Consider the following 20,635-nt stretch of genomic DNA (forward strand, 5'->3'; position numbering starts at 1 on the left):
CCCCCCCACTTAGTCATGATTCAGCACATGTGTGTACTTCAAAGCTCTCAAGGTGTCTCAGCCAAATAAATACTTAGATCACTGAAAGACGTTAGAAAAGGGCAGCGATGGCGGATGTGATTCTTTTCCAACAACAAAGAGATTAGGGTTGGCAATCGAGCAGGTTGGAGGAAGAAAAAGAAAAAAACAAAAATAGGAGTGTGAGGATGACCAAGAAGCTGTATGGGGGGGAGGAGAAACAGAGAGACGAGCAGAAAGAAGAAAAGTCTAACATTTTAAGTGGATGAAGGAGAAATGATGTAGGTGTTTCAGCCACAGCAGAGACCACCCAACGGCCTGCACGCCTTTAAAAGCCTCACTTCTTCCACTGGAACCGGCGCTCAAAAGAAACCAGCTTGTATGTTTAGCTTGTAAATGTTTAACCATCAATCAACACCATAAAACCTGACTGGATGCTCTCTCTCCCTCTATAGTCACTCTCCTCTGATTCTCATCTCTCTCCTCCCCCCATTTTTTTTATTCCCTCAGCTCCTCCGCTGTGGTGGATGCTGGGCATATGCCACAATGCCACTCCCTTTTCCTTTTTCCAATCTGCCCTCAGCTTGGTGACAGCCATCAATCAGCAGCTGCGCCATGGCGACGGAGCCCTCGGGGAGCGTTCGGCAGACCCGGAGTGAATATGCCGGGGCTTTACGATCCCTGCTGGCTAACAGAAAGGCACTCACCTCCCCCACACCGAGACAAAGGCAAGGGTCCAACGACTACCACTGTCCACATGCGCGCGCGCGCACACACACACAGACCCATACTTGATTGACCCCTAATAATCACAAAGAGACAACATCGGCTCGGCGCAGAGGGCAGCCACAAGATGCTGGAGAGGAACTCGCAGAGCTCCACACTGTTTTATCGCTGCTTCGTTGGTCTAATGTTTTCCAGGAGAGGAAAATTGTCTCAGTCAAAACAAGTTAAAGGTCTTACACCAGGAGTGGGCAATTATTCTCCCCAATGGGCCAAATAAGGAACTGTGGCTGCTGTGAAGGGCCAAACTATTGGCTGGATGTGATTTTCCCCAATTTAGGTTTGCTAAAAATAAACTGTAAATGTAGTTTTTTTGGCAACACCGCAACGAAGCAAGCTGTGACCTACCGTCACGGCAACTAAACATTTATATTGACTTAAGCATAAATGTTTATCCTTTACAAAAACATCTGCACTAAAAGTTGGACTTTGTGAAAACAGGCCTGCTTTGCACCAACAGAACATCCCACTTCTGATTTTGCAGACAAATATTTCAGCTTCATTTCTAGTTTAAACCTCCACCTCCTTTCCTGATCTGTTTTTTTTTTTCCAATATAAACTGACGTGTCTTGGAGAATCTCGCTCTGTTTATCAGAATGACAGTGTGATGTAGTTACCGAAAACAAGAATCAAAAGCATTCCCTTCAAAATAAAAGCATCTGCAGAGTCGAGTACAGCATTAAGACTTTATTCATGTTAAATTTCGTGTTTTTATTTGGGTCAGTCGAGGACACACGGGTCTTATTTACGCTGTGCATTTAAAACACTGTAGATACTTTACAAAAAACTAATTATTTATAACCTTAACGGCTTTCCCACCGTGCCACGAGATTTTGTGGAGATGCACTAATCTGACCCGATATCAGAATCAGTTTCCCCTTGAAGGACTCTGATCAGCAGTAGAGAGAAATGGTTCATGGCCTTTTGTTCATTTAATTCATCACAACTGAAAACTCAGAATTTTGATGCCGTTATGACAAAAGCGAATACCTTAATGCCCTTTTTTAAGTAAAAAAAAAAAAAAAAGGAAAACAAAAATCTTAAGTTCAGAGCTACATCCTTCGTAGCTTCGTAACTCCTTCATTTTCTGCTGCGTTCAAAAGTAACATCTCCAACAAATAACCTGTGAGATTTTTTTTCTCTCGATACTATAGTTCTTCTGAGTAAAACTAAATGAAAGCAATTTGAAGTTGGTGTCAGTCAGAAAGGTGTGACTAAAGTTTAACACTTTTTTTTTTTTTGTCAATGTCAAAGCACAAAATACAAGAAAGAAAGCAAGCATTGTGCTCATTTAGTGTAAAGAAGAAAAATATGGCTGGCTATCAAAGTAAATAACTTCTCCTGAATGACTGGAAATGATAACCCACCCACCCGACAATCCAATCTGCATAGACATCTCTGTTTTAACCCTCTGCTGACCACTGAATCCACGCACAGTCCTGGGTCACCCTAAATTATGCTGGAAACTCTTTAACCTCAAATGTTCTTTCAGCGCTCATTCTGACAAATCCTGATCTTATTTAATTCACTTAGTGCTTAACTTTCTAAAAAGAAAAAGAAAATGCGAGATGGAGAAAAAGGACGGAAGCCGCAAACAAGCAAGCAGTCCAGACTTTCTTTAATCGGAACAAGACTTTTTTTTTTTTTTTTTTTTTTGATTTTTTTTTTTTGGGGCTGGTTCAAAGCAGGAAACGGTGCAGCAAATGAAAATAACCCCCTGCCCCGCTCCATCTCCAAAATAGCATAATTATCAACATGCAAAACGCCCTTATCATGCAAATATGAAAATATTGCAATAGGAGAAGCAATGTACAACCAAATGAGGCACAAATTGTGAGTGACGTCTCATAAAGGGAGCACATAGATCTGCCAACTACTGCTCTTTCAGATCCATTAGAATTATGACTCTGCATGCACTAAGTTTCAACATGTACTTGAGCTGACACACTAACAGGCAGCCAAAGATCATTATCAAAACAAAAATGAAGTTGTGTGCAGAAATATTCTAATGATGTGTCTAAACCTTTTTTCCCCTTCCACAACGGAGGCGGGGATTAGAGGAACGCTCGACAGGTCTGACTCAGGAAATGCTGACTTCAGCTTCATTTTCCCAGAAACCTATGAAGTTCGTTCGTTTGCCCACTGACGGATGTAAAAAGTGGTTCAATTTGCTCAGGTTTTGAAGCACAACTGTGCAGAATAAGAAATTACTAAAGAAAACGCAAAACATACCTTAAAAAAAAAAAATCAGCAGCATGCAGAAAACATTTTCATTCCTAAAATAGACCAGAACTACCCACAAGTGACCAGGTACGTTCAAGAACTTGTGTTTTGTTAGCAAAGGAACATCGGAAGAGAGAGATAATCGTTCTCCAAAATGACATGATAAAAAATAAACTCAGACTTGAGCTGCAAATGAGGTGTTTTGTTTATATTACTTTATAATTAAATCAAAAAAGGAGATGAACCATTATAGATAACCATAACCAGTTTTCTTTGACTCTGACCTGCTGATTCTAACTTTTTTTAGTGAAAAAAACATTAGCTGGAGGTTGATTAATGGGAACAGTTGCTTTCCATTCAACAGAAAATTATTTTTCCCAATTTAGACGTCAAAACCTTTGTGTTTTTCTGAAGCTCAGAAAACCTTCATCAGAGAAAATTAAGTAAGTTGATTTATTTATAGGCAAAGAGTGGATTTGATGCATTTGTTGAATAGAGGGAAAAAACTTACAGATTTTTTTCAGTACTCAATCTTGAGATCAAGGGAGGAAAAGGATATCTGGCCGATTGATTGATAAACCTCAAGGTGGGGAAAAAAAAAAGGAATGTCTTTACGACTTCAAAAAGAGTTCCATGTGATTGCTACTCACATAGTCATGGAAGGCCTTTGCTTCACTGGAGTGGTCACATGTCTCTCTCCTCTCCGGTGCGGCACAATACAGGTCCCAAAAAACACTGTAGACAAGAGGAGGGCATGAGGGAGTGCGGGAGGTCATGAAGCAACTGAAACACCACAAACAAGCCTTGGACACCGTGCTACAGTATGACGAAATGAGACTCACCACCACCAGGAATGTAGGAATCCAGGGGGCTCTCCAAGGGTTATGTTTTTCTCCCATCGGATCTACGACAGGTTTTACAAACGATCAACAGATTACAGTTAAGACTGATTTTTTTTGTTGTTGTTGTTAAAAAAGGCATTTCAATAAAGTGTTGAAAACAGGGTTCAACTTTTACCCCAAATTCCACATACCTCTGATAAAAAGGTCTGTGCAGACTTCTGTGCTCCTATGTGTAACAAATATTCATAGACATATAGAGCCAACCTGTGTAGGAAAAAAATATATTAAAAAAAAAAATGAAAAAGTGAAAATAATGTGTGGCTTGGTCTTATAAACATATTGCTATAAGGTTAATTCTTCCTGTAAAATGAAGAGTAGGTGAGCTGAGTCGACTACAGGCCCTGGGAACAATGGCTGCCAAATAGCTCAAGCCAAAAATTAAATGGGGACTGGAAAACAAGCCAAGCCTGTTGAAGGTTTGCAGCATTTAATGTTGCCTAGCTGGTAAATAAAATGTATAATTTAAAGCATAAGAAGCAGTCTGAGAATGCTGTGAATAAGCTTGTGTCTTAGTGGAACTGATGGAGCTGAGGGTAATAAAAGCGAAGCCAATCCAGGCAGAGAGCGCAACAGAGAAAACAATGCACTGTAGCGCCGCGATGTTATTGTTTTCTCATTTTCCGTGCTCTCGTTTCGGACAACCTCGAAAAACGTCTCAGAGAGTTCGCTTTAAACACAAACCAGACCGCCCCTGGAGTCTACGGTGGGTGTGCGGAGAACAACAGCAAAAAGCTAAAGGCAGAAGAAACAGCTCGGAGGAGGAATGGCGAGCAGACAAGGCGGTTCATTCAATTCCATTCTCGGTAGGAGGAAATCGCCTCTTGCTAGCCTACATCCAGCAAACAACACAAAGCAACTTAGGAGGCGGAAAAATACGGAATAAATAAACGTTTCTCGGCTTACTTTTCTCGCGCTTGGCTGTCCGATGGCACCGGGGTGCCTTTGCCTTTGGGGAACATTGTTTTGTGTGGGAGGACGCCCGCCTTCTCTTTCTTTTTTTCGCTATTTCATCTGTCAGACCATCGCGGCCGCCAACCGCACTCCTCCTCGATCCAACGACTCAACCGAGCCTGGTACGGGGGAAGAGGCGGGGCCACCGCGAGCGGCAGGACAGGCGACCAATGAGAACCCAGAGCTCTCACTAAGACCCGCCCTTTTGTGCTCTCTGTTTACAGTTCTGACGTCGATAGCTTCAGATTCAATGAGCTCGATTTAAGGAACAAATTCACCGTTCCCTTATTAATTGCCCCATAATTAACAGCAAACTGACTATTCTGGTTTGTTGTTAGCCTGCTTTATTAATTTTTAACGAGAGTAGATATTTGTGTTTCAAATGTTGTTTCATATGTAAACCATGAAGCAGGATATGGTTTCTTTTATTTGATCAATCAAGTAGAGATTACAGAAAATGTAAAAGTTATTGTTAAAAACATGTGCTGAGTAAAAGAAAAAACACACCCAGACACAAACAAGATTAAAGTCCATTTCCCAACACAATGCAACATTTGTATTATTATCTAAATGAAAAGGTAAGAGGGTCATGATCCTGACTCTTGGTTGAGCATGCTAGCATTTTTACAGTTAGTTAAAAAGTGGTACAACAGCGTCACAGCAGGATCAACATCAAATAAATTACCTCACATGTTACTTTTAATTGTTTTCTAGTCTGTTTTTGTTGTTGTTGTTGGATTATTATTCATTTCTATTATGTACATCCTTTCTCTTCACCAGTTTTTTTTTTTTTTTTTTTTTTTAGGTTAATTTCTGAAGCGGACCTCAAGACGCCTTACATAGTTGTGACCCAAACTTTGGGAACTGCTGCTCTCTGTAGTAATATTATTTATATTTAGCAATAGTTTAATGTAACCCAAAGTATTTCCATACAGACTAATTTGCTTTTCTTGTAAGCTAGGACTAAATGAAGTAGCCTGTTTTTAATCTAGCGAGTCAGTAGTGCACAGAACTATGTTGCTCAATGAGCTACACAGCCCAAAGAAATCTCATTAAATGAATTTAAAATGTAGGAATGGGATTGGTTAAACATTTTCTCAGTTTTAAAGTCCAATTTGAAACAACATACTTTGATACAATTAACTGACTTATGACTAATATGAATGAATAACAGATTATACTTAGAATGTCTAAAAGAAACTTCACAGACCAAACAGAAAACAAACAGCAAATGGCTTCAGTATTTGGGTCTCTAGTTAAAACTGGCAATGCAATTGAAGTTGACTCAGTGAAACATCTGAGAAAAGCCATAACAACTATCAACATTATTAGACAGACAAGAAAAGACCCTACTGTGTGCCATGCAAAAAGGAGAAAGAATGTGTTTTTCCTTTCCTTTTTGTATTTTTCAAGATCCAAAGAGAATTCCACATTTTGGGTTTGTGCAAAAAAAAAGAAGACAAAATCTAAATTTTACATATGCTTTTAGACAATATGTTCAAAGAGAACATCTGTTATCACAGGAAAGATTATCATCCATTATAATCTAAGGTGCAGGAGTGAGGGAATGATAATTGCTGAGCAAAGGGTTTTGCAGCAACATCTGCAGTCATTCAGGCATTTTAGGCAAAGTGTTGCTAAATTTAGAAAGACAATTCCAGAGGGGGAAATAGGGAACATATTGCCAACAACCAGCCACTATTCTCAAGCAGTATCAGACATTCCCATCATCTATTGTTGCTGAAATTGAAAAGAAGATGAGATATTTAGCTCTTTTTTTTTTTTTTTAGTTAACAAGGAGGGTAAAGACTTTATTTCCATCTGGTCCCTTCAACTCCAAAACTCTTCCAAGCAGTGCTGGAAGCTGATGCAACCCAGTGGGAGGCGAGCCTCCACCCCCATCTTGTTTTCCAACATGTTGCCAGCATCATATTTAAAATGCAGATTTGTTGTCTGTGCTGTTTCCATTGCTGGATAATGTGCAAATTGCATCACAGTTGCAAATGTAATATAGTCTCGAAGTTTGAGCTACATGTGAATTTAGTATTTAAAGTTAAGTCCCGGAGGAATACTTAAAAAGATAAGTTTTGATACTTTTAAATGAGTTAACGTCACCTGCCTCTGTTAAAGCTTGGCGTTTGGACTCCAGTTCCACCTTAAAAAAAAAAAAAAAAAAAAAAAAAAGGGTTCACACTGTAAGCTCTGTAGGGGGGTGGTGTCCCTGCCTCTCCCCCTCCCTCCAGTGGCCAAACTTCTTCATTAAACTCAAGCGGCTTGTTTGCGTGCTCGGCGGCTCTCTTTCGGAGGATTGTGCGACCAAGAAAACGATCCACGGCTCGGTTCGATGTGCTCTAACAACACCTCCGCCGGCTCTCATTGGACTTCATCTGAATTTAATACATCGAGTAAGCTCTTTCCTGTGTTTTTCTTATTATAAATCCGACATGTTTAGTGTCAATTTAGAAATACGAGCATGTATAGTTGAAGAAGCGCCGTTAGAAGTTTGTAGTGAATGTTATTTCTGTGGGAATTAATCCAGAATTGCCGACGCAGTGGAAACAGGTGACTGTGTGTCTGTGTGTGACCCTGTTTAGAAATATCCCAGCAAATGCCTTCCCTGAATGCCCCATTTATCTGCTCGTCTTGAAATAGTTTGTCTGTTACACTAAAAAGGACGTGCCCCAGCCTGCAATAAAAAGCAAGTCTGTGTGTACTGTTGCATCCTGAGTGTCGTTAGTTGTAATTACATAGAAATTCAGAGCGAGCTCAGGTCAGATTTAGTGGAGGGTTAGAAAAGTTGCGGATTTAGTGAAACGTATTTGCAGATTACCTGAAGATTATGGAAAGCCCTGAGTTGGTTGAAGAATGTGTGATTCTCAGATGTGGCAAGAGACCACAGTAAAACGTCTAACTTCTGACTTCTCACTTTTATGTTGTTTACTCAACTTATGAACATGTTGTGTATGTTTACATCACTTATAATGTAGATAGCTTTACTTTTGTCATTTAAACTCTTAATACAGTACTTAATCATACTCCTTTAACTTCTCTATCTTTTTTTTTATATTTTATTAACACACTGCAACAGGAAACATGGGGGAGAAAAAGACACACGGGTTTTTTTTTTTTTTTTTTATGTAACGTGTAAAAAACATGTTTGTTATTTATTTTGTCTTTTCCTGTCTGTGTAGTTGTGAGTTATGACATCAGAGGGGAAAGATGCAGACATCATGCTGGACCCCCAACTTATCCAAGAGACCGGGGAAGTTTATAGAAACCCCACTGAGGTGCAGATGAGTCAAATCGTGCTGCCCTGCCACGCCAATCATTGCGGGGAGCTGAGTGTGGGACAGCTGCTGAAGTGGATGGACTCCACAGCCTGTTTGTCAGGTGAGGAATGAGAAATGATTGGGGGCAAGACACTTCACCCACCTTGCCTGCTGGTGGTGGTCAGAAGGACCAATGACACAATATAGAAGGGCAGGGCAGCTGTGACTACAAGCTGATTTCATTGTAAAGTGTCTTCCAGGGTCCTGAAAAGCGCTATACAAGTCTGAAGTCATTTCATAAATTCATTTATATATTTTTTCATGCATCTATGGTATTTGCTGTGCCTATTTTTCTACAAACCTTCACAGATAATAAATTCTATTATCCAAGCGCGATAGCAAGCCATCTGTTATCTTCCCATACATCAGTGAGTTTTGATAGACCATAAAATAAAATTCGGTGAAATTGAAAAGTCCTGCTGCTGGTGTAAGTGAATGAGTAAAGCTAGTAAAAAATATTCTTAATTTTAGTGTAATCTCTCCTTTCCCAGCCGAGAGACATGCAGGCTGCTCCTGTGTCACTGCATCGGTCGATGACATCCACTTCGAACACACAATAGGGTAAAGTATTATCAACACATAAAATGATCAGCTTGTGTCGTTCGTTTAGGATTAATCTACCAAACTACCCTTTGAAAGATGCTTGGAGTTGTTGATTTCAATTATTTGATTTCAAATAATTGAAATCAAATGTGGTTCATCCTGCACTCCCGTAATGTTTAGCAATGACGACAAACATCCCACATTTAGAGTTAGTTTTCTTACTGTTGACTTCAAATAATATCTGAGGGTAAAGAGGGAATATGCTGTGTTGAGTATAATCATGTTGATAGTAAAGAAGGGTCCATCTTTGTCTCTTTCAGAGTTGGACAAGTTGTCAGTATTATTGCCAAAGTCAACAGAGCCTTCACGTCCAGCATGGAGGTTAGTGGACGTCTCTCCGGTGTTTCACTAAAGTGAACCATACTTGAGTTGAGCAGCCGTATTCGTACATAAAAATGTAGTAAACATGTGAATTTCAGGTGGGCATACTGGTGACTTGTGAAGATCTTTACTCTGACAGGCAGTGGAAAATTTGTCGTGCCTTTGCCACGTTTGTTTCCAGACGAACCGAAGCTGGAAAGGTAACGGAGCGGGGACTGAAACAATCTGGAGCACACCGGCACTTTGGCGGAGCTCGCTTATCTTCTCCTGGCCGCTTTGATTCTCTGTGCGCACAGGTACAGCTCAAGCAGGTGATTCCTTATACACAAATGGAGCAGATGGAGTACAGCCTGGCAGCAGAGCGGCGGAGGATGCGACTCATCCATGCTGAGATTATCACAGACCTGCTGAGCAGCAGCACAGCTCAGCTGGGTAAGGACACAAGGTCTTTTAGAATAGATCGCCCTCTAACGTCAGAAAGATTACAGCCTTTTCTTTTGGGTCTTTCGTCAGGGGAATGTCAGGAGTATGACGACGCCGTGCCATCTGAGAAGACGCGGGTGGAGAGCGTGGAGCTGGTGCTTCCACCCCATGCCAACCATCAAGTCAGCACTTTTGGAGGCCAGATCATGGCCTGGATGGAGAATGTGGCTACAATTGCAGCAAGGTATGCAGTTATTTTTTATTTTTTATTTTTCAAGAGCTTCACTTTTAGAGAGGCTTGCAAAACTATTCAGAATATCTAACATTCTTTTATATTTTAACCCCAAATCATGAAGGCCAAGGATCCAGATAGAGATGAGTACAAAAGTAAACTTTTTGAACGCACCGCCGCTGGCAGCATCATGCTGTGGGGATTATGTATAGGAGGATGAGCAAAGTTGATCAGAGGGAGGCGAATCTGGAAGGAAACCTGTTAGAGGCTGATGAAGGCTTTAGTCTGACACTGAACACCTTACACCAGGAACATAGCTGTAAACATACAATCAGATCTACAATAAAGTGGTTTTGATCAAAATATATTCATGTATTGGGATGAATACATGAATACATAAGAAAACAGAGTTGGGAACCTGAGGCAAGACGTGATGTTCAGAGATGCTTTGCATCCATTCTTTCTGAATCCAAATTATTTTGCAATCAAGCCTACCAAGCTGCTAGAGAAATACCCTCTAGAGGCCTACAGCTGTAACTGCAACAAAGTGTGATTCTTAAATACATAAGCACTTCATGCTTTTATATTTTTATTTGAAAAAATGTAAAAGACATGCATAATTTCCTTTATACCTTACAATAATGGGGCATTCTGTCATTTATCTATCAAATAAAATTCCAAAGAAATGCATTGAGGTTTGGGGTTTTGGTTTGATACAAAAGGGGTGTCTATACTCTTGTACGTACATACTCTATAAAGTATGTTTTGTTATCTGTATGACTGGAGTTTTGAAAAATATATATTTAAGTTTAAAAAGGTTACCACCATGTTATGATTTGTGAGGAGCAAAGAAAAGAAACATTTCTGTCAACATTCGGGGTGACTGTTTTATGTAAATCTAGCTAAAGTGTTATTTTTGAGACCTATGAGCATCACCACTTTGTTTTTCTGAGCTCTTTAGAGATCCATGCTGGTATTGCTATGCTACATTTCCCCAATTTTAATATTGTACTTAACACATTCATGTCTTTAAACGCATGAGTGGATGTGTATTTGATGTGTATCTGTGCTTTATAGCACAAATACACATCCATATCTTCTCTCTTTTTTGTCTTGATCCAGCCGATTGTGTAACGCCCACCCGACCCTGAGGACCATAGACATGTTCCATTTTCGTGGGCCGTCACACATTGGCGACCGGCTGGTGCTGAAAGCTATTGTTAACAACGCCTTCAAACACAGGTGCGTCTCCGCATTACCTGACAGATTTCAGTAAACAATGCCTGAATCAACTGAGTGATGTCAGCACTGTCCATGTGCAGTGCCTCTGATTTCAATCTGCACTTATGTACGCTTAGTGTGTTTGCAGCTCTAAAAAAAAAATAAATAAAATAATTTTATTACTGATGCTGTGTAGCATGGAGGTGGGAGTTTGTGCAGAGGCCTATCAGGGTGGAGAACCTCTGCGCCATATCAACAGTGCCTTTATGACCTTTGAGGTGCTGGACAGCGACAGGAAGCCCCGCACGCTCCCGCACCTACGACCCGAACCTGTGGTACGTTAACAAAGTTTATTAATATCATTTGGAGACCTTGCTCTGCATTCGTAATCAGCATTCGCTTGTCTGGATTAAATTGGGGTTTCATGTGTTTTAAAGGATGGAAGAAGACGTTATAAAGAAGCTATTGCAAGAAAGAAGATTCGCCTTGACAGGTATGTCACATTTATAGAGCCTTGAATTGAATGTTTACATTTTCTCATGTTACAACCATAAACTTCAACCTTATCTTTGTATTATAACCTGGATAGACCAACACACTGCACTGTGTTTTTATGAAATCGCAATGTGTTCAAGCATTTTTTCTTATAGATACAATTTTTAAATGGGTAATTAACATTTGTATTCAGCTTCTGACTCAATACTGTACAAAACAATGTGTTGCTTCAATCACAGCTCCAAGTCTTTGAAGTATATCTACCAGCTTCCCAAATCTAAGAGGTTGAAAATGCTTGCCTATTTTTCTTTGCTAAATAGCTCAGTTGGATTGAATGGAAAGCAACTTTGAACATCTAATTTCAAGCCTTTCCACAGCTTAAGTTTGGACTTTGACTAGGACGTTCTAACTCATGAATATACTTTGATCTAAATCAGGGTTGTCCAAAGTCGGTCTTTTGATCTGTGACAAAATGCGAAGAAGTTCAGTTGGTGTGTGTGCTAATTATTGCAACATGTGCAACAAAACAAATACACACCTTATTACAATTGTGCTCAGTTGATGTTTGGTATAATGAGACTGTAGTCATTGTTAGGGTTTTCTGTATAGTGTGAATTTGGTTTGAGGTAGATCTTAGTTTACTGAATCTTAAACTCTTGATATGCATATTATCTTCAAATCAATTCAGTTTGCTTATGCAGCACCAGTTCTCTGTAAAGATCATGGTGCAGCCATAGTGTTTTGTGAATATGGCGTGACAAAGCTCTTTGTTTGCAGTATTTTTCATTAGAAAATTACTTGGCTCGGCTGCGTATCACAGCTGAGCAGACTTTGGTGGAGAGTTTGCTAAGAATGAAAAGCTCATTGTTCAGCTGTTAAACACTCTGCTTCCAGCATAATCTGTGTTTCTTCAATTTGGTAACCAAACGTGTTGGACTCAACCGAATAAGTGTTGATGCTGGTCAGATTTGGTCTTTGATTTTGTGCCTTAATGTTTACAGGAAATATATCATCTCTTGCAAGCAAACCCAAGTGCCTCTGTCTGTGCCCTGGGATCCAAGTAACCAGGTATCTTAGAGAAGCGATGAAAGCCCACCAGACTTGGTGCTCAAGCTCAGGAGTTCACTCAACCGTTTGGTTTTTCAGATGTACCTGAGCTACAACAACGTATCAGCCCTGAAGCTCATGGATACCCGGAACAACTGGGTCTTAACTTCAGAGAAAAATAAGGTCCGTGTGTAGTTAGCCAGGCTGGGATTAGCTTTACAACTTTCATTCTGCATTGTATTATTTAGAAGTAGGAAATGGTCAGATACAGCAAAATGTTGATAATATGAATTATATATTTTAAATGCAAAATTCCTTGTTGCTATAAAACATACATATTTATTCTACCACGTCTTTGAATAAGTCTGACCCCCTCCCCAAAAACATACACTGAAGTCATGTATTATGAAGTCATTTTACCCTGGGAAAAGAAAAGAATGGTCAAGGGGCATCATTAAAAGCCCAAAACTAAAAAGGCATGCTTGGAGTCTATGTAAATGTCTCACTGGCTCTGTACATGTTGATACCTTGAACAACTTCTGTTTATACATGTTGACAGGTGAGACTATACACATTGGAGGAAAACCACATGCTCTGTGTCAAGGTGGAGATGTACGTCAGCGTCCCAGCAGGGCAGGTGTTCCACCTGTTGTCGGACCTGAGGAGGAGGAAAGAATGGGACCGGCATTATGAGTCAGTAACACACACACACATTTCCAACATGGTGCTGTAAATACTGTAAATACAGCAGATGAAGTTTAGATTGTCCCAGTATCTGTCTTATCTCAGCCACCAGCAGTGGAGATTTACGGCTTTTGCACAGGATTTTTCATTAAGAAAACACTAACTTCCAGATGAACGCTTACTTGTGACATTACTGTCGAGTACTCAAAAGCCTGAAAACTTTTAATATGTTTCTAATAAAAATTTTTTGTCAATGTTTCAACCACAGGGAGTGTGAGGTGATCAACCAGGCAGATGAGGATGACACTCTTTATCGCGTGGTTACTCCTTCTGTCAGCAAAGGGGGCAAAGGGAAAGATTTTATCTTGCTCGCATCTAGAAGGAAGCCTTGTGATTCCAGGTGCTGCAAAATAACATGTTATCTTTTTCCAGCTCGAAAACAATTTCATAAGGTTGGCTGGTATTTATACCACAATTTGGCCCACGGTTGAGAAAAACTGCCCTGGATTGCTGTTTGTGAATTATAAATGTTAAAATCAATTAAATGGTGGACTCATTTTATTTAGCATTTTAGATCATATTTCTCACATTTCAGTTTCTAAAGAATGTTATTGCTATTTTTACTATTTCACATTTTTCTTCAATGTGTATTGATACAAACAGGTCAAATTCCATGCAAAATATAAAGTGCAAAGTATAATTTTGATAGCATTTTGTCAATTCATTTTTAAATGGTTCGTCTGCTGCAGTGCACCAAATGTTTAAATAATTTAAACAATTACTGGGTTTTGTTGGACAGCGGTTTGTCGACTCATTTGAGTAATAACTTTTTTTGTTGAATTCTGGCTCTTTTGTACCTCCATAGAATTTAACCTTTTTTTTTTTTTTTTTTGCTCTATATCTAACTGCATTATAGAATTCCATTTTGTCTCTCTCAGGGACCCGTACCTGATCGCTCTGCGTTCTGTCACTTTGCCCAATCACCCGCCTACAGAAGATTTCTCAAGAGGAGAGGTACTCTGTGCTGGCTTCACAATCTGGGAGGAGTCCAGTTCAGTCACCAAGGTTAGCCCAATGTCTGTGGCACAAGCTCTAATGCTTACAGTGCATTGTTGCAGGTATCGAAATTGATCATCCATTTTTTGTTTCAGTTCACCTACTACAACCAGGCCACACCAGGTGTCCTCCCCTACATCTCGACAGACGTGGCTGGCCTCTCCTCCAGCTTCTACAGCACGTTTTCCGCTTGCAGCCAGTTCCTGGAAGCCAACAAAGACAGCCTGGGTGCTCTGCCGCCTTCTTCATTTTGATTTAAAACCCCTCTCCCATTATCAGGACAGAGTAGCATTGTTTCACAGCTCTAATCCTGATTTCACACTGCTTTGGCGGTGCTGGGCTTAAAAGCCATTCTGAGATTATGAAGGTCTGCTAGTTTGTACTTTGCATAGACAAGTTGAAAACAGAAGCGCACAAATGAGTTTATGCTTATGTAGTTTTTGTTTCTAAGCATTATTTTTTGAAAAATGTGCAATTCAGATTTCTAGATATATTATTTATATTTTGTGAGCCATCAGTTCATACCAGTCCATTCGTGTTGTCAGATGGTTGTTTCACTGTGATTTGACACTGTAAAGAATTTTTTTTTTTAGATAAGGTCAAGTGTAATTACTTTGTCACTTTGTATGTTAATATATTTGACTTCAACAATAGGAAGTTTACATGTGGTTTTGGCGTATAACTTTGCTGTTTTCATTTGAGACAACAATGTATAATTTTGTAGAATTTCACTTGAACTGATTTTATTGTATAGACATAAGCTTTGAGGATAACATGTGTTGAATTGCTTTAAACAATAAATCTTTTAACGCTGTTGATTATATTCTCTGAAACTTTAACTTTGCATTCCTAACTTTCTTAAACCTCTTTATATAAAAGCTTCTGATACAGTTTCACAGGTCCAGGAGAGGAATATGAACTAGTTTTTTGTCTAATGCAAATCCACCTTCATAGAAAATGGGTGTAATTCTCAGTACAGTGTGAACACAGCCAAATCCAATCCTCTTAATGATTACAGGAACTAAATCTGCCCAGAATCAGCACACCACTCCTGCAGGATCACATCATTATATTTCTGTATTTTGAACTCATGTTTTACAACTAACACTTTCCTCTGGACTAGATAAAGCGCTAAACAAATACAGGCCATTTACCTATTGTTGGTCAAAAACAGAGAAATACATTTTTCAATTAAACTTTAAAATGGCGCATTAGGCAAACAAAAGCATTTTTTCCCCATTACTCATTTCTGTTTTCACACACTTATCCTGAACAAAGTTAAAGACAGGAGCAAGCTTATTACATTAAACAGCATGCACATGTCAAAAAACTAACAAAGTTATTTTAAATCATCTAGTTTTTTTCAGTCTTCATTTGATCTAATATTATTTCAAGCAATTAAGGAATTTTAGCTGGAAACCTTGGTATCATCCAAACAGTGTACACCAAGCTAAAATGATGTTTATTCCTAATCAATACAGCTAAAAGTGCAAATCAGTTTACAAAGGCTGCACCCAGAGCAAAGTGGATTCACTCATTATTGTGTTTGTTGTTGGAGGGAGCTAATTTGCTGAAATTAGGGATGGAGTCCACTTTGTGTCGGTAAATCGGGAGCCAGGAAAACCAGCCTAACAACATTAATACTAAAGGCAGTGGTCAGGATCACAGCAAATGCTGAGGGCAGAAAAATTGTACTGTGACTGGTAATTTGAAGCTAAAAATTTTATTATAGTTTTGTGGTTCTGTCTTTTCCTTTCATGTCAGACAAGAAATAAGCAATTCTGTACCAAAGAGCTTGTTACTTTTTTTTAAATTTTGAGACTTCCATAATTTTTATTCTTTAATTTCTAAAGAGACAAGCAGTGGCTTCCCCCTCCCCCCTTTTGTTTGTATGTTTTCTATTATTACATTAATTTTAAGAGAAATACATTTTTGCTTGATCTTGACCTATGAAACACTCAGGCTTTATTAAAAAGCTCTAAAGCTTATGAGATAAACCAGCTTTGGGGCAACACAAAACAGATGAGTTATTAAAAAGTCTACTTTAAGTCAGATCTTTAGGGATTTTGCTAATTTGACAGGTCATTTTTATGCATTCTATCATGATCAGGGACAAGAAGTGGCAGTAAACAAGGGGAATAAAACAGCCAATGCCATTCGTAAAGACTTTTGAAAACTACAGAGTTCAAGATGCAAAAGTCGGACTGTGCAATTTGTGCAAACTGTCTGTTTAAATATCACCAGAAAGAAATATTTTGGCGGCGGATTGGACGCGCGCATGCGCTGTAAACACAACTGACCACGTGATCAAACCCGGAAAAACAGAACTGACATAAACAGAATAAAGTCCCGTGAGTTCGAACTAAAAACAACATATTCGGCTCTCTATTGACTGTATTTAATTTACAGTAGAAGCGCCAGCATGAGCCAGGCCTGCAGCAGGAAACTACAAACCGCAACAAGAGAAAAGCTCAGGAGACTGAACTCGCTGCGTGGTGAGCTTAATTTTTCATTCATCTTACTTCGACTGGAGCTCAGTAGAAGTAACATGTTGGCTTTCCTGAAGGTCGAGAAGTTTTACCGGGTGAGTTTTGGGATGTCGTGGCTGTGACTGCTGTGGACGGGAGCCAGAGGGAAGCTTACGAGCTGCAGATCAGAGAGAAGGTTGAGAGGAAAGAGCTTCCCGTCGGAGTTCAGTACAAGGTCTTCTCGGATCCTCCTGGGTGCAAAATAGGTCAGTGAACCGCTGTCTGCGTTATTTTGTTGCACTCTTTTCGCTACTGTTCTGTAATGTTTAAAGTGGTATTGTTTTGCAGGAAATGGAGGCTCCACTCTGTATGCTCTTCAGCACCTGAATGACATCTATGGAAAAGCTCTGAGCAACATGAGAGTCATCCTGATCCACGCAGGTTACCTATATTTTTCTAACTAAAATATCATGCAGAATGTGTTGGTTTGGTTGTAGACATTTTTTGTGTACACCTTTCTTGAAGGATATGATAGGTTTAAAAATTTCGGTAACACTTTATTTGAAGGGGGTTGAATAAGATTGTCATGGCACTTTCATTAACATGACATAACACCTGTCATGAACATGAATAAGCCTTCATGAATATTTATGACTGTTGTCATAAAGCGTCATTCGGTAAATTATGACACTTTTAATACAAAGTTGACATTATTCAAAATGTCCTTGACATTTTGACAACTTGACATTAACCAAGAAATCATTACTGTTTAAACTTTACCTTTAATAACATAAAGTTACCTAATTTTTAAAGTCCAATCAGTAATACTTTTATAACAAATTTATATCAGTAATGATTTTTTGGTTAATGTCAAGTTGTCATAACAAAGACATTTTGAATAATGTTAACTTTGTATTAAAAGTGTCATAATTTACCGAATGACGCTTTATGACAACAGTCATAAATATTCATGAAGGCTTATTCATGATCATGACAGGTGTTATGTCATGTTTATGAAAGTGTCATGACAGTCTTATTCACCCCCTTCAAATAAAGTGTTACCAAAATTTCTTTTAAAAAAGAAGGGAAAAATAGTATTTTTTTTTCCTGAAGTTTTGAAAGATACATTGAGATATTATCAGGGTTATTACAAACATGTTTTTAGGATTCTAAGTGCTCTTAGAAAAGGATTTAATTGTGTGAAAGGTCCCATTCAGTTAAATCAGTTTTATTGGAGTTGGATAACCATACAAATACTGTGGTTTGGGGGATTCTTAGAACCACTTTTAAGTGATTTATTATTAATAATAAGAAAGCTAATTAACAAAGACAAGATTGAACTAGAGATGTGCAATATATCAAATATGTTGTCGTTTGTCATTGCAACATTAATGTGTGTCTTTATTCAGACTTGCCAATCATATGATTGGCCAAATGAATAGAGTCTCAATTTGCTATTTGCCAATATTTGTAGGTGGCTGTAGCACAGTTGCCAAAGCTTGCAGTGACAGATGAGGAACGAAAATTAGTTTTATTCACAACAGTGCAGTACAATTTAATCACAGTTATGTTTTTTTAATAGTGGATAGTTCAAACCTTGTTTTTGCAAACAACTCCGTTGTATGCACAATTTCTGTTCCTATATCACAGTTTATCTTTTCTTGTCTTTTCTCTCTTTTTGTTTTTTTGTCCGTCAGCTTCCTCCATAACGGTGGAAACGTGTCCCTAAGGGAAAGATGAAACTGTTTAGGAATTACAAAACTAAACACTGAATATATTCTCTATTGAAAGTAAATAATACAAAATATATTTTTAATAAATGTAGAATTGTATTAAAATAAAGAAAAACACCCACCAACATTTGTCACTTCCACATGTTGTACCTTCAGGTGGCTTCAGCCAGCGAATGCCCAGTGCCAGCGCTCTGGGAAAGATCTTCATGCCTTTACCGCTGGGGAACCCCATCTACCAGATGCTGGAGTTCAAACTGGCCATGTATGTGGATTTCCCATCACAAATGAAGCCTGGCTTCTTGGTGACCTGTGCAGACGACATCGAGCTCTACAGCATACCAGAGGAGGAGAGAGTCAGCTTTGATAAACCAGGCTTTACAGCTTTAGCCCACCCCTCCCCACTCTCTGTGGGAACCACCCATGGCGTGTTTGTGTTGGAGCCGCGTGAACGTTCCTCGTATCCGGAAATGGAGAATGCCTCCTGCCTGTGTTTTCTGCACAAGCCAAGCATCGATAAGATGCGGGACAGTGGAGCTGTTTGCGCGAATCAGAATGGCCTGTTTTCCATGTCTGACATTGAGTTTGTCTACACAGACAGCACCTATTATATGGACTTTAAGACTGCCAAGTCACTTCTGAACCTGCTGAATGAGTTGGGTCCGTTGAACTGTGAGATCGACGCATACGGGGACTTTCTTCAAGCTCTGGGGCCGAAAGCCACAATGGAGTACACCAAAAACACGGCTAATGTCACCAAAGAGGAGAGCGGTCTGGTTGAAATCCGACAAAAGATCTTCCATCTACTTAAAGGGACGCCCCTCAATGTCATTCTCCTCAACAACTCTAAGTTTTATCACATCGGGACCACCTCAGAGTACCTCTTCCACCTGACGGAGGACGAGGCGTTCAGGGGCGAGCTGGATCTCCTGTCATCTGCCTTCAGCGTAAATGCCAATGAAAACTTCTCTGGTTGCTGCATCATGTACAGTGTCCTTGATCCCAGTTGCTCTGTGGAGGCTGGGTCAGTGGTGGAGTACTCCAGACTGGAAACAGGGGTGTCCGTGGGTGGGGGGTCCATCATCAGCAGCTGCTGGGTGAGTCCAGGCCTCTGTGTGCCTGCTGGGGCTTTCATGCACACGTTATGCGTTACCCACCAGAAACAAATCAGTTTTGTTACCGTCTTCTTTGGTATCGAGGACAATTTAAAGCAAAGCGTGGCTTCTCCTACATATTTGGAGGAACTAAAGCTTTTTGGACTGGACCTTGCAAAGTGCCTGTCCCACTGGGGGATGGAGAACGAACGCCTCAGATTCTCAGGAGACGCGTCGAGCTGCAGTTTGTGGAACGCTTGCTTGTTTCCTGTTTGCTCCGAGCAGCAGAGCTCCTTCTCGGCGTCTCTCAGAATGCTGCAGGCCATCCTGAGTGGCTCCACAAGCCCCCCTCCCAGAGACGCAGCTCTGATGTCGATGCAGGACTGTTTACAGCGCAAGAACCTGGAGGAAATGCTGAAGCTCAAGAGGAGGCTACATCATGACATCAATGTCCAGCTCGGCATGTAAACAACCGTCGCTACAGACATTGAATTCATTTAGAGCGTTTCGCTTTGTTGGTGAAAGTGAATGTTTTGACATTTTGTAACTTTTTTTTCCTTTTAAAACAACAGTTTCCATAAAACCACAATGTGAGTCATGTTTTTTTTCTTACTTTTATGTGTGGGTTTACATTCATTAAATTGGAACAGTTCACAATTGGAATTGTGACAAACAAATTTGGTTGAGGATACTTTCGCTTTGTCATCATTAATTTTAATGGTCATAACACATTACTACTATTGCACTATCTGGTGCTGCTGGAACATTTGCCAACCTATTTGAAATGTTCTGTTAATTTCCCCCCCTTTCTGTGCCTGTTATTATCAAACGGCACAGAAAGGGCATTTTTGTGATATATTTTCTAAATTGTCATAGTACACCCCCACTAGCTGCTTCATTATACACTGCAGTCGATGTTATTCTGTGAGCATTTCAGTAGAATCAAGTCATAATGCTGTTAGAAATTCAAACCTATAATAAAAATGAATACGATTTTTCTGTCACGCATTTTGTCCTGTGTCCTTCTCCCCTGTTTGTCATGCTGTTTTTGGCGC

At 39.7% G+C, this 20,635-nt stretch overlaps 3 protein-coding genes across 8 annotated transcripts in view; 2 read left to right on the forward strand and 1 right to left on the reverse strand.

The window, feature by feature from the left end:
* The window catches only part of ssbp3b (single stranded DNA binding protein 3b), an 18,624-nt gene extending 13,611 nt beyond the window's left edge, over positions 1-5,013 (reverse strand). For both annotated transcript variants that reach the window (XM_015058546.1, XM_015058534.1), the window contains exons 1-4: positions 4,830-5,013; positions 4,058-4,130; positions 3,867-3,928; positions 3,675-3,759 (exon numbers count right to left, since the gene is read on the reverse strand). In XM_015058546.1, coding sequence (XP_014914032.1) covers positions 3,675-3,759; positions 3,867-3,928; positions 4,058-4,130; positions 4,830-4,885 — 276 coding nt within the window. In that variant the 5' untranslated portion in view covers positions 4,886-5,013. The remainder of the gene's footprint in view (positions 1-3,674; positions 3,760-3,866; positions 3,929-4,057; positions 4,131-4,829) is intronic.
* Positions 5,014-7,097: 2,084 nt separating this feature from the next.
* Positions 7,098-15,107, forward strand: acot11b (acyl-CoA thioesterase 11b). 5 transcript variants are annotated; one of them, XM_015058632.1, is made up of 16 exons: positions 7,100-7,282; positions 8,069-8,267; positions 8,698-8,767; positions 9,070-9,130; positions 9,229-9,330; positions 9,427-9,562; positions 9,644-9,797; positions 10,908-11,027; positions 11,203-11,341; positions 11,444-11,499; positions 12,503-12,569; positions 12,648-12,731; positions 13,108-13,241; positions 13,501-13,632; positions 14,171-14,308; positions 14,384-15,107. In XM_015058632.1, exons 2-16 carry the CDS (start codon positions 8,078-8,080, stop codon positions 14,631-14,633), a joined length of 1,833 nt encoding a protein of 610 aa, XP_014914118.1. In that variant the 5' UTR covers positions 7,100-7,282; positions 8,069-8,077; the 3' UTR covers positions 14,634-15,107. The 5 variants fall into 5 exon arrangements, with proteins under 5 accessions (XP_014914110.1, XP_014914118.1, XP_014914125.1 ...); XM_015058646.1 differs by having other exon boundaries at positions 7,103-7,282; positions 14,171-14,297; positions 14,384-14,634; XM_015058624.1 differs by having other exon boundaries at positions 7,098-7,282; positions 9,427-9,797.
* A 1,461-nt stretch (positions 15,108-16,568) lies between these two features.
* Positions 16,569-20,574, forward strand: fpgt (fucose-1-phosphate guanylyltransferase). The gene is made up of 4 exons (XM_015058663.1): positions 16,569-16,783; positions 16,855-17,022; positions 17,105-17,197; positions 18,646-20,574. The coding sequence occupies exons 1-4, from the start codon at positions 16,711-16,713 to the stop codon at positions 20,046-20,048; spliced, it is 1,737 nt and encodes a 578-aa protein (XP_014914149.1). The 5' UTR covers positions 16,569-16,710; the 3' UTR covers positions 20,049-20,574.
* The last annotated feature ends 61 nt before the right edge of the window (positions 20,575-20,635 follow it).

Source organism: Poecilia latipinna, unplaced genomic scaffold (genome assembly GCF_001443285.1).
Source record: "Poecilia latipinna isolate Pla-1442-1.1 unplaced genomic scaffold, P_latipinna-1.0 Scaffold64, whole genome shotgun sequence".
NCBI classification, from domain to species: Eukaryota; Metazoa; Chordata; class Actinopteri; order Cyprinodontiformes; family Poeciliidae; genus Poecilia; species Poecilia latipinna.